We start from the raw sequence: 25,761 nt of genomic DNA, 5'->3' as shown, positions 1-25,761 counted from the left end.
AAATCATTACATTACCGTATGCACTCAAAGGAACGCTACGGATGAACCCAGGTACCACTGCTACTTCCTCTATTTACATGGCCTAATCACATCGGCTTCAGTGACAGGGGCGTGCTTTCATATTGGCTGAAAGCATGCTCCTGTCACTGAGGCACTTGTAACGGTGCCGCTTCTAGTAGTATTTTTAATGGGCATTTGCAACCCTCTGCTTGTCCCCGCCCCCCTGCCCGGCCGCTGCTTCCAGGGTTTTGTTATGGGCAGCTGGAGGCGCTGCTTTCGGTGCCTCCAAAATCAATGTAATAACTGTGCAGCAATGAAAATTATTAGAGTAATATAAAGAAGATTCTTATGACGCAGAATATGTGTCATAAGTATTTTCTTTGCTTTTTAATCACTAATGGCACTGCCTCCCCTGACTGCACGTCCCTGCAATGTACATATACTGTAGGGTGTTTCACCTTTGTCATGGTCTATGAGTCTGCTGATTCACCATATACAAAGTTCATATTGATAACAAAAAGCGTACATGACCTCTTACGTTACAGGAAGGATCTAAGCCCTACGTGTAATTTATTGGAAACATAGAAGTCATGTTAAAGTGATGGCAGTTCAGCTTATTAAATGCACAATGTGAGCAAAGCTATCCATATTAGCAAAAAAATAGTTTAAAAAACTGTGTATTTATTTAATAAGCATAACTGCATTCACTTCAGCCTGATTTACACATTCAAAAAGTTATGTATGTGTTATTAATACATTGGGTGGATGACTAATTAGCTGTACCAGTGTCCTAACTTGAAATTTTGCATCCCCCTGGCGAAACACACCCCCCCGCCCCCCCCATACATTAATTATCATCCTGGTAGCCCTGTCTCTGCGCTTGTGGGATGATACATCCCAGTGCTAATATTGCATTTTACAATGTCAGACTGTGGTTAGCCACACAGTCAGGGCAGACGACAGGGGGGGTCAATGGGGACAAGTGTGATGGGCCCCAGAGCTTCCATGCCCCATCACGGCCACCGTCTGTTCTAGCTGGCCTGTCAGTGACCCTCGCGGCCCGGCCGTCTACTGTGTATCATCTGTGTGTGGCTGAGACTGACTCACTGTGTGCCATTGCTGTCTACTGTGTGCATGCCCTGCCGTTCGACGCTCTGAGCCATCTACTCTGTTTGTGAACACGGCCTGGGGCTGCAGCCGCACAGCCGTACCCGTCGCTGGCACTGTGGCCTCAGTCTCTGGCTCCTGTACTTTATAGTGCAGGTCGTCTGTTCCGTGCCTGCTCATGATGCTCGGCATTCTTTTGTGACAGTGACAGGCCAGCAGAAGGCAGCAGCCAGGAGCCAGGCCAGCAGGACTGAGAATGAGAGAAGTCCGCACTTGGAAGCAGGATCTGGAGCAGCGAAAGGTTAAATGAGGCTCGTGCAGAAGAGGGTTGTGTGGATTTGGGATTAGGTGGGGGCCCCAGAAATTTTATTGTACAGGGCCCCAAGATTTCTATTGCCAGCCCTGCACACAGTATTTCAGACAGTAATGTATCAAAATAAAAGAACAGAAATATCCAGCTCGTCTGTGTGTAAACAACTTTAATATATACACTTTTGACTATCAGAGGACCGCAGATAAAGTCTGTATCTATAAAAGGAAAATAACTTTATTATCAATAATGTAGATTTTGTTTACTACTGTACATCATAAGAAGTATTGCATATTTTGCTAGAGTCTCTAGTATATATTATATTGCAATCTAATCTGTGGTTGCAGACTACTGTATTGTAATCTCTTTGGTAGCCCCAAAAGCTATATAAGGTATATATTCTTCATTTGTACATACTCCATTATGTATGAAATGTAGATGAGCCATCACAATTTTCAAGGTTTCACAGACTCACTGTTTGATTTAACATTGTTTTATGGTAAAAAAAAAAAAAAAAGTGCTTGCTAGAGTGTGTAAGTAATCATCTATATATATGTCTAGTGTCACCAAAACACACCATCTGTTGGCAGAGAGTAAAACTACATCTCTTTCTTTCTCTCACATTAGCTACCTAAATAGCTTATAAAGCATTTGCATCGAGTGGGCTTACAAGTCATGTACAATAATAGGAGCAATATTGCTGATAATGTTTACAGATCTTCTGAGCTTTTTAGGGGGGGGGGGGAGGGAGTGACGGTTCCACGATGATAGGACATCCGTACAGTGTGGCGTCGGTGCCCTAACATCGGGTGGACCCCACAAAAAAGCTCAAAAGAGCTGTAAACATTATCAGCAATATCGCTCCTATTTTTGTACATTTTAGATTGATTGTTTTTATGTTTATGCTTATGCTTGTTTCTATGCTCATGTTTTGTCACATTTATACAGGATTAGTTACACACTATCAAGCACTTTTTTTTTTTACTACAAAACCAATTGATTATTCGTAAAGCTGCTTTTAAGTACACTTTTTACTATTATCATTTGATTTAATATTGTACATTTTATTTTCCAACAGAAAAATACAGACAAATCATCTACAATGCAGGACATTGCACAAGTGCTACCTAAGGTCGAGGTTGTGTAACTCACTGCAGCCGGCTCTAATCAGCTACAGCAGCTTTATGACGTTTCTGAGATGATAATGTCCATCCCACTTAGAACCAGCTTGTCCTCTGTCTTGGGAAAAGCTTACCCATTCAGCATCATATTTAAGAAACAAATCTCCATCAAGCATGAGTTAATAAGTCATGTCACTGACTGCTTTGCTTTCCGACTGTTTCCCTTCGCACATCAGCCACGTCTGTTGGGACACGTACTGTAATTCCATCGATGGCTTTTGACATGCAGATCTGGCAGCCAAGCCGAGACCTGCAAGATCAGAGAGAGTTTACTGGAGACATTTCTCAAAGTTATATTGCTTTGTACCTTCAATTTAAGCCAAAGAAGTATGTGTAGAAGGAGGTCTGGTGACTTAGTAATGTCATGCAAGTTTAGATAGTATTTAGCACAGAGATTTCCAGCCAGTATGACAATTCAGACCTGATCGCATGTGTATGGCTGCAAATGCCACTGTTCTGACCCACTCCACCATCTGATGCCACCCCCACCCCCCTAGTGTGTGCAGAGGACTGAGCCCAGGAATTACTCTGTGCTGCGAACAATCATTTCTGATCAGGGGCAGTGCTGACGTCAGATTCCCTTCCGAAAATTCCTTGGTCACAGCTGCATTTTCCCTGATCCACCCTGAAAATGTCCAGGATCTGCCTCTGAATGGCACCCAACCGTCTATCAGCCTGCGAATGGACTGCAAAGATTAGCCATCTCTGGCCTTTGCATGGAGGGCTTGCGTATGCTTACTGTGTACCATGCGCAGCCTTTCAATAATTAGCAGGGCTGTGAAGTATCAAGCTTCAAAAGTGATAACATGGAGGGGCATGACCAGACATCTGGGATCCCGCCACCACCGCTGCTGCCGCTGAAGTCGGGGAGGAGAGCAGAGCCTGCAAAGGTGCTGAATTGATAATCAAACATGTTGCTGGCTTGTGAGCCAAGCAATAACTGCAGCTTCTGGACCACAAGTTGTGTGGGTGGTGCTACCAGATGGTACAGCCACAGTGCAAATGGGCAAGGCACCACTGGCACACACCTAGTTACAGCCCTGTACAGCACCTAGTGCCCCTTATTCACATACACTTCACAGAAGTGCCCTTACACATAATTCCCACAGTAGTAGAACCCTTAGACATACATAATGTCCACAGTAGTGGCACACACATAATGCCTACTGTTGTCCAGAGTAGTAGTGTTCCTTTACATAATGCCCACTGTTGCCCTCAGTAGTAGCACTGATTATACGTAACATCCACTGCTCATATGTAATGCCCACACCAGTTGCCGACAGTAGTAGCGCTTCTTATACATAATGCCCACTGTTGCCCTCAGTAGTAGCACTGATTATACGTAACATCCACTGCTCATATGTAATGCCCACACCAGTTGCCGACAGTAGTAGCGCTTCTTATACATAATGCCCACACAGTTGCCAATAGTAGTAGCGCTTCTTATGACATAAGGCACACACTAGTTGCCGACAGTATTACTCTCTCTCATTTACACTTTATTTACCTTAATATCTAGCTGGCACTTCATCCTCTCCTCCTTCCTTTCATCAGCACTGCTCCCGTGTAGCTCTGCCCCCTCCCCCCTGTGTAGCTCCGCCCCTCCGTCCCATGTAGTTCTGTCCCTTCTCAGGCCCTGCCGCAACTAATGCAGTCAAAGGGTCGGGGGTCGGGAGGGAGCTTTGTGCTGCCGGTACCACTGCCTGTCATGCAGTGTGACAGGCACAGTGGTAGCTGGAAGCCACAGAGGACAGCAACGGGATGCAGAGCACGGAGAGCGAGTCTCCTGCTCTGTATCCTCTGCTGTGCGGCTCTGTATAGGGGGTCATTACCGACCCACGGCCACGTGCATCATTACCAATATTGACCATATACACTGGACAACACAGTATGCACACAATAATATTAACAATAAAGATATTGTATATATCGTTAACAATATATGGCCCAGTGTGTATCCAGCTTAAGGCCTGAATACACCTGAATACATACAGATGGAGCAGCCATCAGCCAGCCTGCTCCATTGCCAGATCTCCTGTGCCGGCTGGTAGACTGCAGCTCCATCTGCTGGGTACGCGCGAGCAACTCACACACTTTTGCATCCCCAGTTAGGTTGTCTGGAAAATGTGACCTGTTGGTAGCTCTCGAGGGCTGGAGTTGGCTACCACTGATATAGATCCTTACGTGTCAGTGAGTCCAAAAGCCAAATCCAGCATGTCCATCTCTTCATCTGCAATGGAACTCAATTGCTCAAAGACCTTCTGATCAAATATGAGGTGACAGGTTGAGCAGGCTAGGGTTCCCTCGCAGGCACCTTATAGAGCAAGAGGAGGACACACAAATGAGTAACAAACAAAAAAAAGTAACAAATGAGCAGCTTTGTTGGAATAAAATCTCTAGCATATATTTAACCCTTTGAGTGTCAAGTGAATTTGTGAAAATAGGTGTGAAAATTGGCAAGCAAACATTTTTATTCATCATAATAACCTGTCATATTTACCTTATACTGTATAGTATATATAGTCTTTTTTGACACACTTTTTGTTTGAATGTTTATAACAACTGTGGGCGATGCTTAGGGTGACCAACTCATCCCTTTAATCCGGGACACATATTAATTACACAGGTTCTGTCGCAGTTTAAAACCAGGTGAAATGGAGTCTTGAGGTGTGGCAATTTAAAACCAGGTGAAAGCCAGCCACAGAACCTGTGTAATTAATATGTGTCCCGGATTAAAGGGATGAGTTGGTCACCCTAGCGACGCTGGCATTTTTTGTGGATATTTTGAATACCTCACAGAGATGTTAGAACTCAACAGGTTATCCAAATAGATACTAATTGTAATTGTATAACAAGCCTTATAGTGATCTAGATGTATAAAGCAAATATGCATAATTAAATATGGTATATCAAGCAATTGTGTGTCACTGATGAAGAAATGAAGCCAAACATAATGGAATGTAAAATAATGTGTTGATGATAGGTTTAAGATAGGAGAAAGGTATCTGATGAAATTGGATCAATGGAGTGAAATTGAGGCCAATACAAGGACCCACAATTTCCAGAAATCTGCTATAGGAATATCTGACAACCCAAATACAATAATGACCAATGGCAGATACATAGTGATTAAGGCAGTTACCCACAATTTTCTTGCTGGTGTGATAAGCCCCAAGTACGTATCACTGGATCTGCAGATCTTTGTTTGGTGCCACATCAGAATCAGAATCAGCTTTATTGGCCAGGTATACTTGCGTATACTATGAATTAGATTTAGATTGCTGTGCAACATTCACTAAGGTAACAGTTCACCAGTGACAGTACAGATATGCATACCACATACAGGAATACGCTAAATATACCCTGGGGATTATAACCGCAGGGAACATATATCTGCTGGGCAGCACAGCGCCTAGGCAGCCATCAGCGGCTCTACTGGCCGTTGCAACAGCCAGGCAGGCAACAATAAAAGCAGAGACAGTATCGTTATAGGTTGCTATGCAGTGTACGAGAGTGGCTGAGTGGCACAGTTCATAGGCAGCCATTAGTGGTGCCACCTTGGTCATGCTGCTCACAGGCAGCAGCAGAGGGGCTCAACAGGCCATCTCCCCTATAGCAGACCACAGGATGGAACCTTAGGCTGAAGGGGGGGGCAGCGTGTCAGGGCCCTGGCTGGAGCTGAGCTACGGGGAAGAGCCAGCGTGCAGTGCAGGGAGAGGGGGGGAGGACAGTCAGAAAAAGTCAGTCAGTGAGGCTACGGGCCAGTAATTGGAGTCCATTGGAGTTGTTGGAGCCTGCAACAACAGGACATGCCGGGTGCTCATGCGGCCCACTGCAGCAGATGGTGTCCTCCGTGTCACTTGTTATGATGCCTGTCACAAGCCGGGGGGGGGGGGGGGACTGCCGCGTAGGGAGGGCATTCGCTTCCCTCCGTCCTCACCTGGGTGCACGTGTGGTGGTGCGACAGAAGGCATGCCTGGGGGGGGGCGCCGCGCCCAGGGTCGTCCGATTCCCTCCGTCTTCCCCTCCATCCTCCGCCTCCTCTCCCCCTGCGTGTTGATGGAGAGGAGGGGGTGCCGTGCCATGGGTCATCCGTAATGATTACCAGATCATTCACCGCTTTAGTCAGTGCTGTCTCAGTGGAGTGTTGGGAATGAAAGCCTGACTGAAGTTGGACTAATAGCATGTGAGAGTTAAGAAAGTATGTGAGGCGAGAGTAGACAAGTCTCTCGAGTAGCTTGTAGAGGCATGGGAGCTGAGAGATAGGATGGTAGTTAGAGAGAGAGTTAGAGTCAGAATTGTGTTTTTTCAGAATGGGAGTAATAACTGCATGTTTGAACAGAGAAGTAAAAGTACCAGGAGCAAGAGAGAGATTGCAGATTTTAGTTAAGATTGGGATAAGCACAGGAGATAGACTCTTAATGACTTGTGCAGGTATAGGATTCGGAGGAGAGGTAGTAGAGTAGAAGGATAAGAAGAGTGTGGATACTTCCTTTTCATTTGTGGGCTCAAATTAAGAGAAAGTGCCAGAGGGTTCAGGTGGGGAAGAAAGTGGGTTAGAGGTTGAGGAAGAGCAAACCATTTAAACTTGGATATTATCAATCTTGTCCTTATTTTTTATAAAGCCTGTATAAATACTTCTGTAGTTTCCAGGAATTACATTTTACGTAGCTGGTGTTGAGAATAGTAATGTGACTTGTGACGTGACAGCTAGCTTCACTAAGAATATACAGAGATTGGCCAATCTCCATTTATGAAGCAGGCAGGGTAAATACTGGCTGCTTTATTTTTACACTGCAATATTTGATGTACAAACCCCACCCAAATCTAACTCTCTCTGCACATGTTACATCAGCCCCACCTGTGATTGTGCCTTGCTGAGTGAATCAAAATAACCCCCTTTATTCATGTAAGTACATTAGAGAATAACAGCTTAATCTCTTACCAAAACCATCAATGTTTAAATGATGACGTATGACCACCTCCAGGAGACTCTCCCCTTCTTTAGCTGTTGCTGTCAGAGTTTCACCATCACGGTTGACGAAATTAACAGTCAAGGTATCTTCCGAGGTTCTGTATGGGGGAAAAAAATAGCGATTTAAAAAAATATATAGTTAGAATGTGATCTCAGTGTCGGATCCCATAAAAACATGCATTCTCATACTCACGTATACTGGATTCATTGATCAATGATACTGATCCCTAATTAGTGCTATCTTAAGTCTAACCAGGAGATAGGAGCTCATAATAACAAGCTGCAGCTTTGTTTAAAGGTCACGGTAAACTGCTAATAAGCAGCGGTGGCCATGCTGCTGGTTCCCTGATGCCTTGTCTCTGATGCGCTGCTAGGTCCCGGCACCTGTATAATGAAATTGACAGATGCCGGGGTATGCGCAGTAGTGGCATCTGTACTGCACATGCGCAAGGGTCTGGCTTATAAGATTGCATCGGCTTCAGCCCATACAGGCCAGCTATAGCTGCATGAAAGAAACCGCTTGGCCCTGGTCCAAGCCCCAATCCACCCTCCCCCCCCCTCTCCGAGGCAGCAGCAGAAGCACATACCTACAGCAGGAGCATCTCACTGACAGCGTGTCAGCACAGCACATGCTGTAGATATGCTATTAAACACTCCCCCCGCAACTTCTTTAGTTGTTTTTTTCACTCTTTTCCTGAAAAGAGGGCATGGGCACACCTCCCGTAATTAGCCCCCCCCCCCCCCATTTTAACAGGGCCTGACATTTCTCTCAGTGGCCCTGCTCCCAGGGAGCATAGGCCGATCATAGGGGGCAGAGGCTGGATGGTTCTACAGTGGGGGCGGGTATCAATTAGAGCATAATGATATCTTAATAAAAGTGTAAATGCCTATCCCAACCACTGCACAACCTACACCTCGACTTCCAGAATGCACATGCAGATGGGACAGTTCTAAAATCACATTATGTCACAGAGTAGGAGCCAAAACTCACATTGTGCAGCGCAGTAGTAGCCAAAAATCACATAATGCTGCACATTTGGAGCCAAAAATCACATAACGCTGCACAGTAGGTGTCAAAAGTCACATGACACAGCACAGTAGGAGCCAAAAATGACATTATGCCGCACAGTAGGAGTCAAAAGTCACATGACAGCACAGTAGGAGCCAAAAATCACATTACGCAGCACAGTAGGAGTCAAAAGTCACATGACAGTACAGTAGGAGCCCAAAAACACATTATGCCGCACAGTAGGAGCCAAAAGTCACGACACAGCACAGTAGGAGCCAAAAATCACATTATGCTGCACAGAAGGAGCCAAAAATCACATTATGCTGAACAGTAGGAGCTAAAATTTACATTACGCAGCGCAGTAGGAGCCACAAATCACATAATGCCACACAGTAGGAGTAAAAAATTGTCTACCGGGGCCCATAACTTTGGGCCTCCGATGGCGACCTTGAATGGCAGCACCCCATGAATTATACAGCACAATTGTCAGCATTGTTGCAGTAGTAAAAAAGTATTTTTTTTCTTTTGATATTTTTTTTTTAAATAAAGGAGCCCCCTTAGCAGTCCCCCATAGTAGTATCTTTGTCCTTGATCCGGAAAATGGTGCGAAGGATTGAGCCATCCGCGAGCTGGCCTCAGAACAGGTAATTTCGGGAGGAGGGGGGTTCCTAGAGAACCAAACCCGCTCATCACTAGTTCAGACCATGCCCCCCCTGGATTACCATGACTGAAATGCTTCAGAACATCATGGAACTTGTTTAGAATATTGAAATGTGTACCCTCACAGTCTGGCTTCGCTCACCACACTTTGAGTTACCATTCCCATTCGATGTCCACAGGGCTGCCATCAGGAATTTTGGGGCCCGGGACTCATGTCTAGTCTGGGCCTCGGGCCCCCCCAATCTCGCTTGATTTACCGTAACCCAGCTCCTGCTCCCCCAGCTCCTCTTCCACTAAGCTGCAGCACGGAGGTCCCGGAGCGCAGGCTTCTTCAACTCAGGATACCAGCGACCAATTAAAATGCAGCACCGGCTGGTGAGCCAATCAGAGCTTGCATCCCGGTAGCCGCTCTGATTAGCTTTGGGCACATATAATGCCATGCAGGCCGCCCACCACAGAGGACAGGTAACATCTGCCCTCCTACAGACATCCTTGACCTCTACCCACCCCTAAACTGCGGCACATGTCTCCATTTTCACAAAGGCCATCGCTGCCCCCTCCCTTGTCCCAGAACAACAACTTCTGCCGTCCTGCTTCAGATGTCCTGCGCATGTACAAAGTAACAATCATCGGTACTTTGGGCCTTATTATAGTTCACTCTTTCTGACAAAATCCTTCTTAGATGGACAAAACCATGTGCACTGCAGGTGGGGCAGATGTTACTTGTGCAGAGAGAGTTAGATTTGGGTGGGGTTTTATTTCAAAGTGAGATCTATATTGCAGTGTAAAAATAAAGCAGACAGTATTTACCCTGCACAGAAACAAAATAACTCACCCAAATCTAATTCTCTCTGCACATTTTTCATCTGCCCCCCTGCAGTGCACATGGTTTTGTCCATCTTATGGCCCATACACACTTGATTTTCAGCTGAAAATCGGTCAAAACTGCCGTTTTGAGCGATTTTCGGCTGAAAATCGCCCAGTGTGTATATGCCCCCGAGATTGCCGACTAGCAATGAAGTGTGTCTTACCACACGTGAAGGACATCAGGTCCAGAGCCTCGCCGCCCGCGCCGACGTCAGCTGCACCGGAAGTGGAAGGCCAACGCCGGTCACAGACGACGAGGCTCTGGACCTGATGTCCTTCACATGTGGTAAGACACACTATATAAGTCATACTGTTTATTATGTCTGTATCCTGATGACGGGGAGTGCGTTCCCTGAAACGTAGATGCACTTTTTTGTTTGAAAAAACTACGGTACTTGTGAGTTATCTGGGCGTCCGATTTTTTGATTGTATGCCTTAAGTTAAGGCATACAATCAGATGCGATGCGATGCGATATCGCATCGCATCGCATCGCATCGCATGCGATCATCGGATGCGATGACCCGATTTTTCCATAGGAATCAATGTTAAAATGATTCCTATGGAAAAAGGGGTCCTTTTCATACCCCTACTATCCAAGTGGGCATGGAGTTGGATATAAACCTGTGGCGAGCGTAGCGAGCCACCGAGCCCGAAGCGTGGCGAGCGAAGCGAGCCCCGCGAGGGGACGGTATTCCGTGTCCCCTCGCGGGGCTCGCTACGCTCGCCACGCTTCGGGCTCGGTGGCTCGCTACGCTCGCCACAGGTTTATATCCAACTCCATGCCCACTTGGATAGTAGGGGTATGAAAAGGACCCTTTTTCCCATTGAATTCCATGTTAAAATGGACTCAGTCCATTTTAACATTGATTCCTATGGAAAAATCGGGTCATCGCATCGCATCCGATGGTCGCATGCGATGCGATGCGATGCGATGTCCCGATCCGACCCGATTTACAAATCGGACGCCCGGATAACTCACAAGTACCAAAACTACTACTACAAAGTCTCCAAGTGCCGCCTCATTTTCTCGTTTGGTGTATATATAATATATTATATAGACCAGATTATTACCTGGTAATATGTTTTCCTCTACTCCACCATGGCAGCCATCACAAATGGGTTCCTCCCCACTGGGTAGTGCTCCGGAAAGGGAAAAAAAGACACCTGCCCCTATAAGAAGGCACCTCCTCCTGGCCTCAGTGTCTTTGCATTCTCCAGCTTTAAAACAAAACACATTATTAATCCGCATAACACATGTTAACAGTCATGACATAATGGGACGGGAATATATGCTGCCATGGTGGAGTAGAGGAAAACATATTACCAGGTAATAATCTGGTCTTTCCTCTACCTCCCCCATGGCAGCCATCACAAATGGGTAATACCCTAGCAGTTGATATATGGGAGGGCATACTCACGAAACCAGAGTTACTTCACTCTAGACTTCAAATTAAATCATAAGGTACTGCTTCAGCCTCCTTCCTTATATCACCGCGCTAAGGACGCTTCTCCCGACCTTAGCATCTGATGACGACATCACATCCACACGATAGTGCCTCGTGAAGGTATGAATGGAAGACCACCCGGCTGCTTTGCACAATTCTAGTACTGATGCAGATCCTCTCTCTGCCCAGGAAGATGCAACCGCTCTTGTGGAATGGGCCTTCAGACCCACTGGAGGCTCTCTTTGCCTAATCTGATAGGCTCTGCAGATACAGGCCTTGATCCATCTAGCCAATGTGGCTTTCGATGCAGCTTGACCCTTGTTTACTCCTTCCGTTAAAACGAATAAATTCTTCGACTTACGGATAGTTTTCGTATTCTGTATGTAGATTTTCAGCGCTCTTACAACATCTAATCTGTGTAATCGCTCTTCTTTCACATTTGACGGATTGGCACAAAAAGAAGGTAGGATTATATCCTGGTTGATGTGAAAGTCTGATACAACTTTAGGTAAAAATTCAGGGTTAGTTCGCAGCACTACCCTGTCCTCAAAAAAATTCAAAAAGGGCTCCTCCGCCCAGAGTGCCTGCAATTCTGACACCCTCCTTGCGGAGGTTATTGCCACTAAAAAACTGACTTTCCAGGAAAGTAACTTAAGTGTAGCCTCTTGTAGCGGCTCAAACGGGGCTTCCGTCAAAACTCCTAAAACTAAATTTAAGTCCCACGGTGCCACTGGCGACCTGAATCTTGGTTTGATCCTTTTCGCAGCCTGGATGAATCTGCGTATATATCTGTTCTCTGCCAGATCCCAATCTAACATTGCTCCCAATGCTGATATTTGTACCTTCAAAGTATTTACTGCTAAATCTAGTTGTAAACCTGCTTGAAGAAAACCAAGTACTGAGGCAACTTTACTCGGTATTTGCTGGTTTGAGCTACACCAGGACAAATATTTCTTCCACACTCGATAATATATTTTGGATGTTGATTGTTTTCTTGCTTTAAGCAAAGTGTTGATCACTGAATCACAGAAACCTTTAGATTTTAATGTAGCGGTTTCAGAAGCCAGGCCGTCAGTTTCCATGCTGGTGGCTGCGGTTGACGTACTTGGCCTTGGACTAGGAGATCGGGCCATTCGGGCAGGAACCATGGTCCGTCCACTGCCATTTGTATCACCATGGCAAACCACGCCCTCCTTGGCCAATACGGAAGTATTGCTATCACTTCCGTCTCCTCTCTCTGTATCTTTCTCAGTAGGCGCGGAATAACTGGAATCGGCGGGAAGACATACGCTCTGAACATGTTCCACTCCGCTGTCAGGGCATCTACCTGCTCCGCTTGTGGATCTCTGAACCTTGAGAAGTACCTTGGGACTTTTTTGTTGCGACTTGTGGCCATAAGATCCACCTGTGGCCACCCCCATTTCTCTACGATCATGTTGAACAGGCTGTCGTTGAGCGCCCACTCGCCTGGTAGGCACTCTGTTCTGCTTAACGAGTCCGCAACCAGGTTGTCTTTCCCTGCCAGGAAGACTGCCGAGATGCTGTGTACGCGACACTCTGCCCATTCCAACAACTGGGATGTTATCTCCATGAGGCGTCGACTTCTCGTCCCGCCTTGACGGTTTATGTACGAGACTACCGCCCGGTTGTCTGATCTTACGTTCAGGTCTCTGGCTATCAGCTGATCCTGGAACTCCCGACAGGCCATGACCACCGCCTTCATTTCCCTGAGATTGGAATGTGCGGCTTGCCACCTTGGAGACCACCGTCCTTGTGCAATGGACTGACCGCATGTCGCTCCCCAGCCTCCTTGGCTGGCGTCTGTTGTTACCGTGACCTGGTTGACTACTGCAAACGATTTTCCTGCTTCCAGTCGTTCCACGTCTGACCACCAGGCCAAATCTGACTTTGCGGCTTTTGTCAATATTATCTTTTGAGTGAGATCTTTGCTGTTCTTGTTCCACTGTGACAGGAAGCAACTTTGGAATTTTCTTGTGTGGAACCTTGCCCAAGGTACAGTTTCCAATGCGGCTGCCATCAATCCCAGTATTTCCATGCAGTCCTGGGATGACACGACTGATCTCCTCATCATTAATGTCACTTGGTGTACCAATTTCTCTCTCCTGGTCTCCGTGAGAGACACTCTCATCTTTTGAGTATCTATTGATACCCCCAAGTATGTAATCTTTTGAACTGGCACCAGTTGGCTCTTCTTTACGTTGACCAGCCATCCATGATGTTCCAGACATTTGAGCACTAGCTCTGTGTGCTCCTTTACCAGTTCTTCTGAGTCTGCCACGATTAAGATATCGTCGAGATAGGGCCAGAGTTTTATCCCCTGTTGTCTTAGCCTTGCTATGATCACAATCAACACTTTGGAGAAAGTTCGCGGGGAAGTCGACAGGCCGAAGGGAAGAGTCACAAATTGATAAGTGACCCCTTGCAGACGAAACCTGAGAAACTTGTGATGGTTTGCGTAGATGGGTATATGTAGATAGGCGTCTTTTAAGTCTATGGACGTCATGTAATCCCCGCGTTTTAAGTCTGGAATTATCGATCTTACTGACTCCATCTTGAACGTTCGGCTTAACACAAACTTGTTCAAGCGCCTTAAGTCTAGGATGGTCCGAAAACCTCCTGACGCCTTTTTCACCACGAAGAAGCGAGAGAACCATCCCTGCCTCTCTTGCTTCTTCGGCACTGCTTCGACAACTCCTTGTCTTAGCATTTCTTCCAGACTTGAAAATAGCGCCTGTCTCTCCTCCATGTCGCTGGGTACTGGTGACTCCACAAAGAGACTTCCCGGAAGTCTCATAAATTCGATTCGATATCCGGACTGAATTATTTCCAGAACCCACCTGTCCGTGGTGGATTCTCGCCAAGCTTGGTAAAACTGTTTGAGCCTGGCGCCAACTCTCTGTATGACGGCGTCATTGTTGCTCCTTTCGGAAAGGAGCCTTCCCTTCTTTCCCTCTTTGGGAACGAAAGGACGCCCGAGACATCCAGCTTCCTCTCCTATAGGCCCTTCCCGGCCTATAAGCCCTGGAGTCTCTGTATTCCTGCTGCTGAAATCGATTAAATTTCGCTGGAACATTCTTTTTGACAGCTTTATCTTGGGGCAACCAGACTGATTTGCCCCCCGAGATTTTAGTAATTAGCTCATCAAGCTGTTTGCCAAACAGATACTCCCCTTGGAATGGTAGGGATAACAGTTTATTCTTTGACTGTACGTCAGCCGCCCAAGGTTTCAACCAAAGGGCCCGACGTGTTGCCGCTGCAGTGGCAGCTGCTCTCGCGGATAGGCGTATGGAGTCCATAGTTGCCTCACACATAAACTCAACAGCCAATTGTACATCTTGGACTGTTTTAATGAGTTCGGACCTTTTAATTCCGTCCAAAATGTCCGCCTCCAATTGCTGGCACCATCCTCGCATTACACGTGAGGTGACAGCCATAGCAGCCGCTGGCTTAAGGGATGCCCCTGCCGTAAGGTACTGCTTTTTTAGACCCAGCTCAAGTCTGCGCTCCATAGGGTCTTTGAAGATATTTACATCTTCCAAGGGAAGTGTAGTCTTCTTTGACAGCCTAGAGATAGCTGCGTCAACTTTTGGCGCCTCTTCCCATGTCGACACCTGATCCTTGTCGAATGGGTACATTTTCGTTATTCTGGTGGAAGCAGCCACCCTCTTATCCGGGTGCTTCCACTCCTCAGTAATAACAGCTTTCAAAGTCTGAGATAAGGGAAAACATTTCCCCTTCCTTTTCTTATCCTTGAACAAAAGTTCCTGTAAATTAAGGTCCTCTTTCTGATCCTCAATATTGAGGGCCCTATGGATAAGCTCTAACAGGTTATTGATCATATCAGGATTGAAGTCCTCCGACCTGTCCTGAGGTACGTCTTGATCCTCATCTGGATCCTGACCCAGCAGCTGCGCACAAGTGATGTCCTCCACAGAGTCATCCGAGTCGTCACTTAAGACCACATGCTTCCTTTTGCCAGACATTTTACTCAGGTCTTCTTTTGTAACAAAAGTCCCTGCTAATGCTGTTTTCAGCATATCCACTAGGTTCGTCATTTGAGCCGTGGGTAAAGGCTGAGGGGCCTTACACTCCTCACAGATGCCGCCCACATACTTTTCCGGTAAAGTTTTATCACATGAAAAACACTTAGGTGAGTGCGTCCTCTTGTGTTTGGCTTTACTCTCCTTCTCTTTGCTGGCCTCAGACCTGCAACAGCCAAATACCATGCCTAATTAGCCTTAATCCAAGCACCATCACCTGATCACCATAAGGAAAAAATTTCCCAAACCAAAACCAAAGTACCAGTAACAAAGACCAAAATCAAAGTACCAATAACCAAAACCAAAACCAAAACAAAATCACCCAAAAAAATCACTGTTTGTGGCTTACCCTGACTTTTTGGCTGCCTGCCGATTTTCCTCTTCCATATTATAGCAGCGGTGCGCCCTGACACTAGATAGAAATAACAATTAAGTCCCCTGTACCATATAGAAAACCAGCAACCACTCAGTTTAATTGCTGCGCATACCTGCTTCAATACTGACAACACCTGAAGCCACAATAAGCACTTGGATGCCTCCTCACACAATCCCTGCAATAAAAGCAACTTAATACCAAGGAATTATACAGTGTGGCATGGAACTCAAGGCTGGAACCATGCCACACATAACTTTTAACCTTAAAAAGCATTACCAGCCCGATGAATAAAAAACCAGCTTAGTCTCACCAGCTGTAGCGCGTCTCACTGTAGCTACCGGTCTCCAACTGTAGCGTGCCTCACAGCGCCATATCCCACGCTGCTGCTGCAGTAGAAGACACATACACGCTCCTTCCGCCCTTAAGAGGACGGGGAGCGCGTCACCAACCTGCGCCGCGCACCGCCGCTGACGTCTGCCCGCTTTCGCTAATGGATTAACGCAGGCCAGGCGTGCTGCGGCAACGCGATCCCGGCCGCCATTAGCAGCACGCCCGCAGCCGCCGCCGCTTGTAGCTGCCCCCGTAGGGGTCCGCATGCGGCTCAGGGAGTTTACACATACCTCCATAAGGGCTCGGCCTGCCCTTCCCTCACTGCAGCCGCAGGGGGACATATACAGTCGGACTTTTTCCTCTACAGCCCCCAGGGTAAGCCACCTCTCACACACTACCCGAAAGGGAAAAAAAGACACTGAGGCCAGGAGGAGGTGCCTTCTTATAGGGGCAGGTGTCTTTTTTTCCCTTTCCGGAGCACTACCCAGTGGGGAGGAACCCATTTGTGATGGCTGCCATGGGGGAGGTAGAGGAAATATATATATATATATATATATATATATATATATATATATATATAAAATATACCCGCTCCACTGGAGGGGTGTGATGCTGCTGCCGCATTGCTCCACGGGGGAATTATGCAGCCGTGGCCGCATCGCTCCAAGGGAGGGAAGGGGCTGGCGGGTGATGCGGTCGGTGCTGCATGGCTCCACTGGGGAGGTGGAGAGGCCTGCGGGTGATGTGGCGTCGGCCTCCGCCGAGATGCTCCGGGGGTGCAGGGGGGGGGGGTTGCGCCCCCCGGCTAGTCATCGCATGCTATTTAAATAAATACATATGTGGGCAGTTTGCATTTAAATAAATATGCATTGGTGGCAGTCCCTTGACGGCGGCGCTGCGGTTCGGGCGGCGAGGGGCATAGGGGGAGGCGGCGGAGAAAGCTCCGCAGCCACAGGGCGCGCGCAAGTGTCTCGTGCGCACACGCCCCTGGCGAGAGCCAGCCGCTGGCATGGGCTGGCGATAGAATAGCCAGCCCCTGCAAGAAAGAGGCCGGCTCCATCTGTATGGAACCCTTGGAATTCAAACCCAGCCCATTTATAATGAAAGATTTTCAGCAAAGTCTTTCGCCTCCTGAAAATCTCTCGCTCTTTGGGGAAAATAGCTCAGTGTGTACGCACAACTTTGGTGAAAGATAGGCCAGATTTTGGCAAAGTCTTTTGAAATGAAAATTTAAGTGTGTATGGGCCTTAAGAAGGATTTTGTCAGAAAGAGTGAACTAGAATAAGGCCCTTTGTGCATGGTAACGCTCTGACAACATCACCTGAACCAGCTGTATAAAGCATAATGTGGAAATATTTACCCATCATCTACAAATGTATTAAAGTATGATATTCACACAAGTATATTTATATGTTAATGAGAAAGGGTGCTAAGCTTGCAAATAACTAATACATGAAAACTTTGTTGAACATTTGAAGTAATAAATGAAGCGGACCTTTAGTATTTATTTTACATGGTATTACAGAAGGTCAATGACCGACAAGTGTTATCATTTTTAAACAACCTTGAAACTCCTGGTATCTAAGAAATGTTACTGCAGTGACCTTGGCGTATGATTATAACCCTGGATGTTGCTTAGGCTTACTAGTATTGCTGATAAAAGATGTGATAAACATAAACTGAGTAGATTTTCTACTGTAACCATAAAGAATCATGGAGGAGAGATATTTCTCTACAGACTGAAAATTCCCCATGTAATATGTAAAATTTTGCAAAGATTTGTATTAATCTTTAACAGCGGTCCAATGATTCCTGTAAAGCCGTGTCATACAGGATTGTGGATCATTTTATTGACCATAGTTAGGACGACAGTCATTAGGTCGACACCGTTGGGTTGACATATGGGAAGGTCGACAGGGTTCTAGGTCGACATGGGTCAAGGTCGACAGGTGTCTAGTTCGACATGGGATAATGTCGACATGGGGTTAGGTCGACATATGCTTTATGTCGACATGGGTAAGGTCGGCAGGTCGTTAGGTTGACATGGGTTTTTTCACTGTTTTTTTTACCAGAATGTCGACACAGTCGACATGGACACAGTTGGAAGTCAACCGCAGCCCCTCGCATCGCTTGCTTCGCTCGCAATGCTTCAGGCACGGTGCCTCGCTGCACTCGGCACACTATTTTATTCTCCCGCCACACCCTAGTGGATGGTAGGGCATGAAATACCACCTGTCGTCACATGTCAGCTCAAAAAAACAGTGAAAAAACCCATGTCGACCTAACCCATGTCGACCTAACGCATATTTTGACCTAAACCCAATGTGGACCTAGACACCTGTTGACCTAGAACCCTGTCGACCTCCCCAACTGTCGACCCAGCGGTGTCGACCTAAATGCAGTCGACAATACAACCGTATGCCGTCATACAGTCCTGCTTTAAAGCAGTTTTAAGTGAATTAATCTATTATCCGTTTCACACAGAAAAGCCAATTACCGGATGAAACATTTCTACCCTGCAATTTGCTGTTCAACATGGCAAATTACAGGGTAGAAATGTTTAACTTGGTATTTAGCTTTTCTGTGTGAAACTAGGGTCACACTAGGGGGGATATTCTTATGAGTCCACCAAAACCTGCCTTGCGCATGGTGGCCCTGCATTTGCTCGCAGGGCCAGCAAGTGGATATTACACAATAACATCCATTTGCAGCCTTAGTGGATCCTCCCACATCAGTTGATGGTTGGTGAGGATCGAATGATGACGAAGGCGCACGCATATAAATGTAACTCTCATGTCACTTTTATATGTGTGGACGCTCGGTAGGAAGTGGGTGGGCAACTGACATCCGGTGATGTCAACTGCCCACCCCCCCCCCCCCCCACAGCTGCGTCATTGGCCTATTAACATGAGAACGCCCAGTTTTCTCATGGGAACGCCTATGAAATGCTGGGCCTTCCCATATGCACTGTTGGGTGCCTGCGCATGTGCATATGCAACCATCGATACCCTTGCGAAGATTCTGATCCATGTGAACGGACCAGAATAAGGGCCCAGGACCAGCAAAATTTCCTAGCATTCAAATGCTGGGTTAAAAGCCAGGATTTTCAGACATTACTGTCTGAAAGTGGTACATGAGTTATTTACACTTAACAAAATGAGAGGTGGACATTTATTTTATAACATTTATGTGAAAATAGTGGGGTTTATTTAGTGGGTGCTGGACGCGGTCCTGACAGTCGGGATCCTGACAGTCATTTACCCGACGTCAGGATCCCAACGATCAAAACTAGCCACCGGCTAGTCTCCCTTGTGGGGGTCCACGACCCCTATAGAGGGAGAATAGAATAGGTGGTGAGCTTAGCCCCCGCAAGGTGCTTTGTTGCGCTCACCATGCTGTCTGAGTGCGGGCAGTCGGGATCCCACCATCAGGCTAATGACTGTCGGGATCCCGACTGTCGGTACCCTATACCACACCCTTATTTAGTAACATTGTTTAGAGGTATAACTATGCACAAAAATACTGCAACAAGCCCAAGGCCCAATTAAAGGTTTCAGATGCACTAGGCTAATGCACATGCTAATCAAATGCTTGTGGCATGTAAAGGAGGCTTTGGTTTGAGGCTGCCCATCTTGCATTGTAGCACAATGAGGATGATTCAGGTTGGTTTGCAAAAGCAAACTTCTTCTTTAATGGACAAAACCACTGCAGGTAGGCTGATGTAACATGTGCAGAGAGAGTTAGATTTGGGTGAGTTATTTTGTTTCTCTGCTGGATAAATACTGGCTACTTTATTTTTACCCTGCAATATAGAGATCAGTTTGAAGTACAAACCCCACCCAAATCTAACTCTCTCTGCACATGTTGCACTGTTACATCTGCCCCACTTGCATAGGCGTGCGCACATTAAGTGTTAGGGGTGCACAGGCAGGGCTGCCACTAGTAATGTTGGGGGCCGGGACTGACCTTCAGCCCGTTCCCCCCAGCGGCAACCCCTCACATGCCGGCACCCCGCCTCCCCCTACGCCCCCAATTACTATTACTTACCGGCGGCGGTGCAACATCTCCCTCCAGCAGCGGTGGTGCGGCATCTTTTCCCTCCTTCGGGACTCGGAGCACTCACTGCACAGCGCAGCCTTTGTATCCTAGGCTCGGCGCTCTGCAGGCTGCACTGTGTATTGTGCGTGCCTGGCGGGGAGTGCCAAGCCACTGTGGGCAGCTGCCCGGGCCCCTCCAGAGGCCGGGGCCCGGTAAAGTTGTACCCACAGGCACCCCCTGATGATGTGCCCACCCACCCTTATGAACACCTCCCTGTCGCTAGCAATACCAGCAATACCTTTTACCAATGACTTTTGCTATTCAGAACTGTATTCCATTAAAAGAAGCGGTACTTATGTATTATCTGGGCTCCCATGTTAAATGCACCCCATTTTTTCATACCCCTACTATCCAACTACGCATGGAGTTGATATTATATAGTGTGGCGAGCGCAGCGAGCCACCGTGCCCGATGCGTGGCGAGGGGATGCGGTCTCATAAGAAAAACGGGAGCCCAGATATTACATAAGTACCAAAGAAGCAGCCCATCAATTATGTGTGTTTTGCATTGTTAATTGTACTTGACCATTGTCATATCACTACATACCTGTGTCATCCATGCAGAGAAGTATTATATTGTAGCGAGTTCCAATAGATGACGGTAAACAACACACCTGATTGAATTGTGTTAGACACACCCAATAGGTGCTGCTAGGCCTACCCCTTTGACAGTGCACCCCTAATAAAATGTGCTGTGCACACATATGCCCACCTGCAGTGGTTTTGTCCATTAAAGAAGAAGTTTGCTTTTGAAACCAACCTGAATCACCCTCATTGTGCTACAATGCAAGCTGGGGAGCCTCAAACCAAAGCCTCATTTACATGCCACAAGAATTAGATCGTACATGCCAGTTGTATAACAGTTGTTACATGTACAGATATACTGTCACTTTTAGACATTAGAAAAGTCTCTGATAGGAAAGGCCAAACATACTGGGGGAAATGTATTAAGATGAGACTTCTATTTCACATGGTATCTTGTTATGGGCAACCAATCAGAATCTACTTCTTATTTATTTAGAACATTCTAAAATATAATATATACCATCTGGTTGGTTGCCAATAGCAACAACTTATCTTAAAAAGAACTCCCATCTTAGTGAATTTCCCCAACTGTATCTCACAACATATGAAATGGTGACATATTCATAGTACTCGCTTGTCTTTAAATATGTGATCTGATCATATATACTATATACAACTACTATACCATTTCTATTTTACTATATAAAGTCTAGGAAACCAAAAAACACAAAAGGCATAGTAATACACTAAGCCTAAGTATACACTTGCCATTATATCGTTAACATATGATATATCAACTGGACCATCGCCCTGTGTGTACACATGATATACAGTATCTGTGAACTCCAACATTTACAGATGTAGCATATTGTCCGTGTAGCATTGCAGATGCAGATATATTAACATATGCAATATCCATAGAAAATTTGAGGTTTGTGTGGAATTATTCATTTGGAGTCTACAATGCAGAAATATCCAGACAATAGGTAAGTGTGTATCCAAAGACTGTAAATAAACCTTACCAATCATTAGTGGATTGCCCATCAGTTGGCCAAGTGTGTACCCAGCAGTGATTCACAGTTACACACTATTTGGAAGCATTCCCCAGCTGCATTGCATGATTGAAAATAGATTTGAATATCGACCAACATTCTGTATACCCCACCCCTGCTGATTGCAGTGTAGACCATCAGCATCACTTATACTGTACATCCAACTGAAATCAGCTGGACCTCTATGTATGGTAATGTCTGAGAAGCCCACAATACCATCTCTATACCTATGGCACACTTATCTTGTGTTCAAGTGCCCCATTGCCAACCAGTACATTTCAGTGAGCCACATGCAGTTGTGGATGAAATCTATATGACTGTATCGAATCAAGTTGTATGATGTATGTGCAAAAATAGCAGTACCATCCACAGAGCGGACTTGTGTGCAACTCTGAATCAGGCTATAATTGTGAGAGCCAATACTGAGAATCCTATCCACATCATTTATACTGCATAATAACATTTAAGCTCCATACACACTAGAAGAACAATATCTTTAAAAAAATGTAGGGTGTACACTCAACGATATGCTCTCCTGCTTCCCCCCGCCCATCTGCTGAAGAAGCAGGTTGATTTTATTCTATGTAGCTGATGAATTGCATGTTCAGCGGGTCCCGGTGACTTCACTAAACAATTTTGTTTACCGATATCGTTTAGTGTGTACTACACTCAATAGAATTTGCCTGGGAGTTCAGAGGGAGACACAGCCAATATTGCTCATAGAGCATATGAGCTAGTGTGTATGGGGCTTTGGAAAGATAAATCAGATAACATTTCTAAATCCAGTAGATGGATTTTGCACAACTTTTTTTTCTTTTTTATAATTGAGAATGCATTTCTCCCAGTATAGATCCAGAAACGTTTTTTTTTTTGTTTATTTACCCAGTGTTAGAATTGGCATCTTGGCGTTCGGCAGAGGATGTGAAGCCCCTCATATAGCAATTAGGCAATGCCTGGATCGCAGCATTATTCCTTAGGTTCCTGTTACCATGACGACTGTTCAGAAGTGTCCGTAAGAGTCCAGAGGCACAGCGAGACATGTTCAGAGAGAGGTCCTGGCTGAAAACTGCTTAGAACTTTATCAGCAACTGTCTGGAATGTCAGCTATATGGAGAGCAAATATTACCCAGATGGATCCATCCCACTGTGGGTGTAACCTAATACATGGTATGCCATTGTGTGTGTGTGTGTCATCTCTTCTCACAGACTGCAGTTTTTTAACAGTAGATTAGGAAATACCATATTAGTATTGTTATTGTAGGAGCCAGGGTACTTGTGCTAACAGTACAAAATATAACATCCAAACTTTTGCAGCTTTGCAGCGTATCCCTTTGAGTGCCATTGTTGCTGTCTGAGCCTCGCTCACATTTTGGCGCAAGATTTAACTAAACTTCAATTAATTGACTTAGGAACATTTGCTGACAATGGCCCCTATTCAGATCTGATCGCAGTACAAATTTGTTCTCAAAATGGGCAAAACCATGTGCACTGCAGGTGGGGCAGATGTAACATGTGCAGAGAGAGTTAAATTTGGGTGGGGTGTGTTGAAACTGAAATCTAAATTGTAATGTAAAAATAATGCAGCCAGAATTTACCCTGCACAGAAACAAAATAACTCTCACAAATCTAACTCTCTCTGCACATGTTACATCTGCCCCACCTGCAGTGCACATGGTTTTGTCCATTTTGAGAACAAATTTGTACTGCGATCGGATCTGAATAAGGGCCAATAAGTAAAGTGATTCATATTCCTCGACTACGGCCCTGCCATTTTTAGGGGATATTTTGCACATCTCTCACAGCAATGTTGGAACTTAATGGTGTGTTAAAGCACAAAATAAAGAAGAAGAAATTAAAGTAAAATCCATTTTAAAGTATAGAGCTTAATATATAGGTGCAGAGGATATGACTGTAAAAAGGTATCAACAAATGTTCAGGCTTTCTGCAGCAATTATCAGTTTGGTCTGTCTTGTTTTGTTTGTATGTTTCCTGTTATGAAAATGAAGTGTTAAAACTTGTGGTCCCTCACATTGGCCCTTATTCTGATCGGTGCGGACTTTTCCGCATTCTTTCGGATGGCGTTTTTTAGCCGTCTGCGCATGCGTGGAGAACGCGACGCGCATGTGCCACGCATGGTCTCCGTACTTGTTCTCACTAATCCCGTACAGAACTGTGCACCGCATACATTCGGCCAATAGGGGTGTGTTATGGGCGTCATGCGGAATGACACAGGGGCGTAGTTTAAAAGTGGCCTAAACTGGGCGGAAACATGGGCGGACACGGGGGAGTACACATATATTGGTAGGCGTGCATTCGGACAGCACGCCGAATGCACGCGAACAAAAAGGGAAGAAATGTGCGGTGTCCAAAAGGTTACTCTTGCTTTGCGGACACCACTCGGTCATGCGCTAGGCAATCGGAACGCCTAATCAGGACGGACGCACCTCAACCAATGTCACCTGAACCCAATACAATCACATACTTTACCCATTACTTGTTAATTACACGCTTCTCACTGCTACAATTGGAAGCATTGCAGCTTAAAGGGAACATTACATGCTGCACTTGTCACACACTTTAACATTGCAAATAATGCACACAACTTAATAATATTAATACTAATACACATGCCACTTCTGCATGTCTAAATTAATACAGACATTTGTGGGGCCAAAATAACATTTATTAAACAAACTTAGGCAAAAAATGAAAAAACATAACAAAACAAATGGTACCATACCAGGACCAAATAAAATAATAAAGAATAAATAGCCACAGCAGAATCATTGGGAACACATCAGGTGGCTTCACAACAAAAGTACAGCACCAACACTTCAAGTACAGCACACTGAAACAGGGCAACAGAGGAACCAAACATGACATTTGAACCGCGGGCAAAAGTGGTGACCCTGGGCACGGATTTGGACACAGGCTGCTGACACACACAGCTCAATGGAAGATTTGGGAAGACATAACGGTGGAGATTAATGGGCAGTGGCGTAAGTTCGTTCCAATTGCCTGGAGGCAAGATATATATTGGTGCCCCCCCCCACACACACACACAACCCTATATAACCTTATATACAATATATTTTTCTGTTCAGAAATATAGATAGAGAACACATATCTATTTCATAACTCAGCAATAGAAGCAATTTCCTTTAAATTAACTGATTTAAACTTCCAGGTGGAGGAGAGGTGCCCCCTTGGGAGCAGGAGCCCGGCGGCAGATGACTCCATTGCCTCCCAGAGTTCTGCCTCTGTTAATGGGGACACAAGTTCATTTGCGAGCACGTTTGGCCCTGGCAGGCTCCTTGCCACGTGCAGCAGCTCTTGTGCCTCGTCCACGGCCAGAGGCTGATGGTGGCTCATGTGGAGGACCTCTGTGTCCTGCTGCTGGACCAGTGATAGGGGTCCTTTTTTTTTTGTTTTATTTAATAATTTGCATTTTTGAATAAAAGTTTGCACTTGTTTAAGAAGTTGTCTGTGTGTTATTTTAGTCTTTAACATTAAAAGTATAAAAAGCTTTTAACACACAAACATGTGGATGTTTAGATATGTACACAGCAAAAGGGTAGATCACATTTTTATCCCCATAGGGAATGTTAGGGTTAATGTATAGTGCTTGTAAGTGTTTAAGGATCAATTAGCTAAATAACAGATGACCAGGAGCAACAATCTGTTCTCAAAGTGGTTTGCTAATTGCATAAGTGTGTCATGTGATCTATGTGGGAACTTTGATAACAGTAGTCTTGTTGTATGCGG

General features: G+C 45.7%; 1 protein-coding gene across 1 annotated transcript; it reads right to left on the bottom strand.

Moving 5' to 3' along the window:
* Window positions 1-1,569: 1,569 nt before the first annotated feature.
* On the bottom strand, window positions 1,570-23,096 carry LOC146035580 (adrenodoxin-like). Its single transcript, XM_083159116.1, has 4 exons — window positions 22,879-23,096; window positions 7,544-7,671; window positions 4,783-4,912; window positions 1,570-2,848 (listed from the first exon to the last, which is right to left on the bottom strand). The coding sequence occupies exons 1-4, from the start codon at window positions 23,034-23,036 to the stop codon at window positions 2,731-2,733; spliced, it is 534 nt and encodes a 177-aa protein (XP_083015242.1). The 5' UTR covers window positions 23,037-23,096; the 3' UTR covers window positions 1,570-2,730.
* Between the last annotated feature and the right edge of the window lie 2,665 nt (window positions 23,097-25,761).

Source organism: Crinia signifera, chromosome 9, assembly GCF_055691185.1.
Source record: "Crinia signifera chromosome 9, ASM5569118v1, whole genome shotgun sequence".
Classification (NCBI taxonomy): Eukaryota; Metazoa; Chordata; class Amphibia; order Anura; family Myobatrachidae; genus Crinia; species Crinia signifera.
Note: the sequence above shows the minus strand (reverse complement) of the source record. Positions and strands in the feature narration are given on the sequence as shown.